Below are 7,017 nucleotides of genomic sequence, written 5' to 3' on the forward strand. Positions count from 1 at the left end.
AAAATTAAATGCAATTAAAAAATATATTTGAGTGAAAAAATATTTCCATTCTGTCAGTTTTCATATTAAATTCAAATAAAAAAATATATATTTTTCACTTAAATCGCTTTCGTAAAACTGGCTATAAAACAATATAAAATGTTAAAATTAAAAGGAAATTTAATTAAATTAAAAATGTAAATCTCCGCTGCCCGAGCACTCGAACTCTGATCTCTCGAATGGCAAGCCTTTTTACTATCTTAGCCATACTTACCCTGTTATAATAGAGGAATAAATAATTACAGTACGCCCTTGGTAAAAGCAAACGGTAAAAATTTGTGCAGTTGCGTTGATTAAGGCTTTTGCAGTTACCGGATCACAAAAAGTTCAGCCTGAAATAAAAATGTTACCTGAAAATAAAAGCATCAAAAGTAAAATAATATTGTTCGCGGTAAGACAAAACAAAAGTATTAATTTAATACACTTGAAAATCATTTAATTTTTATACAAAATCGAAATAAGTATACATATTTCTCACTTAATTGGTTTTGAAATATTGGAATATATTCGTTTGTATTTTCGTTGAGGATACATTCTTATCGGCGGTCGACTCTCAGCTTTTGAAGAGTTAAGGTGTCTTCTACGGAAACCGAGTCTTATTCAGACCATTTGAGACAAAAACTAAACGAAATAAAAAAATTTAGATACAAAGTTGCGTTTAAGAGCAAAATTTTTTTTTTAAGTTATAATTACTGATTCACTAACGGTAATCTTGTGGGTGTTGCTTTACCGAGTTATTGCCTTAATCGACTGTCGAAAAATACTTAAAAGCTAAAAAAATATTCATAAACCTCCCTCAGGCTGATCAGGATTAAGAGCTTTTTACAGTAATATTCACTTTTCGGATGCCTTAAATAAAAAACACCCTAACTTGTAGCTGGAACCGAGCACATTTAATGACAAACACCACCATGTGTTGACATTTTAAAAGAAACATTTTATGACCGTTTGTAACGAAGAATAAATATGCCAAGCGTAGTACGTGTTCGTTATCCGTACGTGACCGCACGTACCGTTACAAAATACTTTCCTGTAAACATTATATAACAAAAACTGTATCAGTAACCTTCCTAAAGCAAGCACATCTTTTTTCTATTGCAGATCCAATCGTTACATCTGCAGCGCACTTAATCAACGAATACAACAACAGCAAGAACAAAAAGTTAATCAACGCCACCGCCATCAACTGCCAACTGCCAGTGGCAGCCGCCGCCAACTAGTGACAGCTACTGCCAAAGTAATCCGCTTGGCAACAGCTGTCACCACAGCTCAGCTTAGTACGAAAAATGTTTCCCCGCCTGCCCGGTCCAATTGGAGCGGATATCTTTCTTGGTGCCACCACCACTGTGCGTACGGTGTTTCCGAACTCGCGGCTAGATTCGCTATCTGGTGGCGGCGGCGGCAGCGGCAGCAGCAGCAGCGCGCAGAATGCTCATCATCATCAGCAGCATCACAATCACCAACAGCATTCACACGATGCCTCCTCGTCCTCCTCCTCCTCCTTCTCTGCCTCGGCCACACCATCGCCCGCCTTTGGCAATCAGCTGCTATCGCCATTCGATCCGGCCAACAACAATGATTTCGCAGCCACGGCGTCGATGAATGCGGCTGCCGCTGATGGCAGCAGCCTCAGCATCAGCAGTAGTTTCAGTCCGCTGGATGATGGCGCGGCGAGTAATAATTACCTGCCTGAAGACGATGCAGATTGGTGGTCGAATGCCATCGAAGAGGACACTTTCGAATCGCCGCTCGCGTTCGATGCCAGCGAAAATGGACTGTGGAATGGGCGTTTTGTACCGCCACCACCACGCCCACCCTTTCTGGATGATGGCGTCGCTGCGGACGGACTTACCACCTGTGATTTATGTACGTGGGCATGGCAGCGCAATGCCTACTCGCTAGATGGATCGATTGGTGAGTAATCAGCCGATAGCTAACTAAGTACACACATATGTATGTATGTACGTATGTGAGTGTGTATGGGTGTTTATTTGTGTGCGATCTTGGTAGATACTATAACTATTTATAACAATACCCATAACAATTCTGGCGTTGTCCGAGTGGGCTGACTGCAATGCGTCCTCACTGCCGGCGCTGTTGGGTGGGTTTCGCATTTTTGCTGTCTTAGCGGCAATTTATTGTGGAATGAGGATTTATGAGAGCAGCGAATTGGTACTAGCAAACATTTAAAGCTGTTTATAACGAAGATAAAGCAAGTTCTCCTCTTGGCTCTTCGATCGTCTACAGTGGCTAAGCGTTTTATTGGTTTACTTGTCATAACTGTGGCTGATATCTCATCCCTCTTTTTCTATGCTGTTTTGTTCCTTCTTCACTTTTCAATTAAAAACGTCGAATTTTTCTTACTGACTTTGGGCCATTTTCCTCTCTGCTCTGTTTGTTTGGATTTTGTTGCTTGCGCAGTGGACGAGGCCTGCCCACTTGCAGCATCTGTTGAACTGATACCTATTGCAACAACGATCGATGGCGCAATAATTTATCGCTACGATCGCGCCTAGCGATTTATCAAATTTTTATATCTGCTCACAAATGTCTAAACGCTTACCGCAGAGAAAATTGATTGCGACGATTGGTGGATGCAAGAAGTTTTCTGGGTATTTGTGTTGCTTTCTTTTGGATTTCGTTGAGCATTTTTTTTTAAGGCAACCTGTGGATAGCTTAAGTTTTTATGTGATTAAGATGTTATACAAAATTTATATATTTTCGCAAATATTCTTAAAAAAAATTGTCCCATTATGGGTGCTTATTTTTAAGGATCAAATTAAGCTCACGTCCTGATTTTGATTCTACAACGACGTACGCCTTCTACCAAGTTCTTTCATAAGTCTTTAACCCTTTCAGTACAATCGTTCCTTATAAGGAACAAACTTTTTTTATGCCTAAAGCTATTTTTTTTCGAAAACAAGAGGTTTTGGTTTTAAGATAGCAGTTGCTTTGCGAAAAGTATATATTATTCTTCTTTAACGCGTTTCTTTTATTATATTTTCGAATAGCGAACAGTGTAATATATAGGAAAAAGTTAACTAATTTTCGTTGGAAGCCGAAAAAAAAAATTTTTTTATTCATAGTTTTAAAGTATGTATATGAATACCCTAACATAAAAAAAAATTAAAAATACCAACCTTTACTTCCACTGCCCAATACATTAGACGCTGAGTAATGGTAAAACTAAGAATTTTATATAATTTTTGATTGTATTTTTGAAATCAAAGACCCAAAATTAGCCGATAAAAAAATGTTCACATTTCTAACTTCAACGGTCGATTTTTGGAACTCAAAGGGTTAAGACAAACTGTATCTGTAAAAAGTTACTCTCACGCTCCTTTGTGGTCTGAAATGGCCGGCTACATGGCACCGATAGAAAATTTTTATTAAGAAAAATTCCGCTCAAAGTGGTCTAAAGCATAGAGACATCGTTTTTCGGAAACATCAGCTGTTTGAACATCTTTCCAGCTGTTAAAAAATAACACTATTTTTCTAACAAAAAGAATTGGAAAGACAATCTCTTTACCGAATCCTCCGAAGCACTTTTTTTAGAAATGGCTGTTGAAGGGCGAAAATAGTTTCGGTTGGTCTTAAAATCTAATAGTCTACGGCTTTTTCCGGCCTTTTCAAAGGTGAAGTGGTCGTGAGTTTTGATCAGCAATATTCTGGATATTTGGTTAGTAACAAAACGCCAGTTAATCGCCTGTCATGTGAACGGGGTCTAATACTCAGTGAGTCTAACATCGCGTTGTTGAAACGTCCGTCATGAGCATTCATCCACTTTACTCTTCCGCTCGAACAGTTGGGCCTTGTCGGATTATTTATATCGACTTTGGTGAAGCATTATATTGACGTTGTCGCCTTATCGCGGTTTTTGCTAGCAATTAAACAGCCATGAAGAACCAGATGATTTAGAATAACAAACGATACGAGTATTTGTTTGTCGCTACCTACTCTGTACTTGGTTCACAAGTATCGATACCAAAATTAAATTATTTACTCGTATCGTTTCATCCCTATGTCACACTCTTGTAAGGCAAAGAAGGCACAATCTCTGCCCTTTGAAGATAGGAACTCCAAGATGTGCCATATTTCAATAGCAATTGAAGTCAAATCACTTAAAATTTATACCAAAATGGACCTCTTTAAAAAAAAAATAAAATTAAATATTTATGAAATTTTATCGATATGTGCCAAATTTGGTGCGCACTTTGGTTGCTGCAAACAGCCTTTAAAAGAACGCTGGTTTCCCATATAGAAGCCAAATTACTCCGTTGGTGCACAGTAACAGTTTTCAACCTTCCTAACGTTTCGTCAGGTGTTGTCATCTTCATCACTCGACTTGGTACACTGGATGCTCAGCGCCGTATATAAGAGCGGGCCTGAGTTCATCCGTTGTCAAGATCGTTGAGTTGGTCTGGAATGAAGTGGGGCTAGCTGCAGCGCGATTGTCTTACTGTCTGAGAGGTGGTCGCCGGACTCTATTTCCTGTTGCTGAGGCCGGTTGTGACTCCGCCCTAATAGATGATACTTTGTACAACTCAATGTATGCCCTCCAATGAGAGCGTTGTTGGGATGGTATCGACGGTAACGTCGATAATAATGTTTAACTGGTAGGTAGTGATAACCAGATATCGAACAACCGGCCTTAATTGACGGATTTGATTTACCATCGGCTAGCGGCTTAGGGGATTTATTACTTGCACGTAGTTTTTTACAGGCGTGCAGTTATGGGCGCTGGTCGAAGCGTACACCTGCCATATTTAACAAGTGATTCATCACACAGCAGTGACCAATAAGAAAGTTTAGAAGGGTTGTCTCGCTCTTCTTACTTCAATTTTTTGAATGAAGCATTTGGCGTATCTATCATTGTCCGTATTCTTCCAATAATATTGCGCTTTCTCTTTCATACACAGTAATGGCAGACCGATAAAAGGTTCTGGGCGTTGTGTAGACCTTTCCTTCCTGGTGAGGGTATACGTCACCCATTTGTGCACAATTTCAATGTGGTTCGGCTCTTAAATGGGGTAAACTCGGTTTTTGGATACAATGTGTACTATTTCGTGAAGCCAGTCCCATCCTAGCATGGAAGCGGCTTCGAGGCAATAGGCGAAGTCATACTGTCAGCTTATTTTTTAAGATGTGTTTGATGATTGCTCCACTCTCTATATCCTGCCGCAGACGTAATTCTGCGACTTGAAGCTCGACTGCAAAGTCTGAGTTTCCTATCCACCTGCGCATGGGCAAGGGCCTTCTGGCTTGTATACTATAACTAGAAATCTGCTCCGGCGTCACGATCAGAATTTGAGGCTGATGAGACTATATTTTCGGGGTTAGATCATTTACAATCCTAATGGATGATGTAATAAAACCTCCAAAGCCACAAATTTATAAAGACAATGCGGAATTCTTCCTCTTTCTCTACGTTCTTATCATGCCCCTTTTCTACGGCAGAGAAGTATTGCCTGGAAAAACAGACCAGACGTGTCTGGTATTGTTTTCATCGCAACATTGATGTCTCCGCCAACTAGTCGTTAGAGTTTGCTGAGCTTAGCTTGTGTGGACTTTAGCTCTGTATTTTTTTACTGGACGTGTGCAGCGTAAAATTTGTTCCTCTTTATTAGTTTTTGATTTTAATGAAACAGCTGCATGCAACTGACTGTGTACACATTTCTTCAAATAACCCATCACTATCCCGCACTGATCGTCAAAATTTGCAAACTTCAATTTAAATTACCAAAGGCAGTAATAACACAGGAATTAGTAGCCTCACAGCACCGCCATGACTCACAGTTAGTCGTATGTAGTATTCAAGTTAACAGCTGCAATTTTTTTTTTTAACAAATGACTTAGCACAGTAATCCTCATAATTTATTCGCGCTCATTTGGCAAAGTGTAAGTAAAAAAAAAAAATGTTATTTAGCCTGTCAGCATAAAAACAGCACAAAAAAACATAGAACACAGAAATAAATAAAACGCAACGCTAAAGGACATAGGCATAAGCTTGGCATTAGCAACCCTAAAAAAACCAATGGCCGACGCTACTAAAACCCTTCCTTAATTCTCAACAAATAATATTAATTTTAAATGCCCCTCCTCACTCAGAATAACGAACGATTTGCTAGCGCATTAATGCGACGGTGTGTGTGCGTGCGTGTGTGTGTGAGTGCGCGCGTACGTGTTAATCACACACGAACTGATTACATGGAAATCCGTCCAGCTACGCCTTGTCTGCGCCATGCCACCGCTGACGCCACCACACACACACTCATTCAGTCACTCACTCACTCCATCACCAACAGTCAACAATTCCACGTAAATACTACTTAATGACCACCATAGCTGGCTAACGTTCCTCCTTCTCACCTTAGCCCGCTTTCGATTGTTAGTTACTTGATTGCAGGCTAAGTTGGCTGATTGTTGGCGGTCGCTAGTTGTTGGTGGCTGTTGGCTGCCGGTCGGCCGGTCAGTGTTGGTGTTGCTGTTGCTGTTGCACGACACATGGGACAGCGGAGCTAAATTGAGTCATTATGTGTTTACAAATTTCGCTACAAGCACACCCACGACACCGCATACTCGCACACACACACACACATTTCACACGCCACACACATACCGCATTATGCCATAACTCTTTCCAACGCGCCACCATCACCGCAGCGCCGCACAGTGCCGCGAAGGTGGACAAAAATACAAAAATCGACTGTCTTGAAACTTAGATGTTTTGATGTCAAGTTACAGCTAAATCTCCAACTAAGAGAAGTTCATAAGTTATTTTGTGATAAAAACAACTTTCAGCCTCACACACCCCCTCAAAGTACACCTATTTTCTACATACCATTTCATTTCGGCGATTCGCACATAAAAGTGGTCGCAGTTAAAAATTTGTTAAAAATACATTTTTATTCCTAGCAAGATCAACTTTTGCACTTTGATAAAGATATATGCGACAAACCAAAAAATGTATGGTTCATG

General features: G+C 40.1%; 1 protein-coding gene across 2 annotated transcripts in view; it reads left to right on the forward strand.

The window, feature by feature from the left end:
• Positions 1-1,144: 1,144 nt before the first annotated feature.
• The window catches only part of LOC108359503 (uncharacterized), a 175,599-nt gene continuing 169,726 nt past the window's right edge, over positions 1,145-7,017 (forward strand). For both annotated transcript variants that reach the window (XM_017611401.1, XM_017611402.1), the window contains exon 1: positions 1,145-1,953. In XM_017611401.1, coding sequence (XP_017466890.1) covers positions 1,326-1,953 — 628 coding nt within the window. In that variant the 5' untranslated portion in view covers positions 1,145-1,325. The remainder of the gene's footprint in view (positions 1,954-7,017) is intronic.

The sequence above is a fragment of the Rhagoletis zephyria genome, unplaced genomic scaffold (assembly GCF_001687245.7).
Source record: "Rhagoletis zephyria isolate East Lansing unplaced genomic scaffold, Rhagoletis_zephyria_1.1 Rzeph_scaffold_00401, whole genome shotgun sequence".
NCBI classification, from domain to species: domain Eukaryota; kingdom Metazoa; phylum Arthropoda; class Insecta; order Diptera; family Tephritidae; genus Rhagoletis; species Rhagoletis zephyria.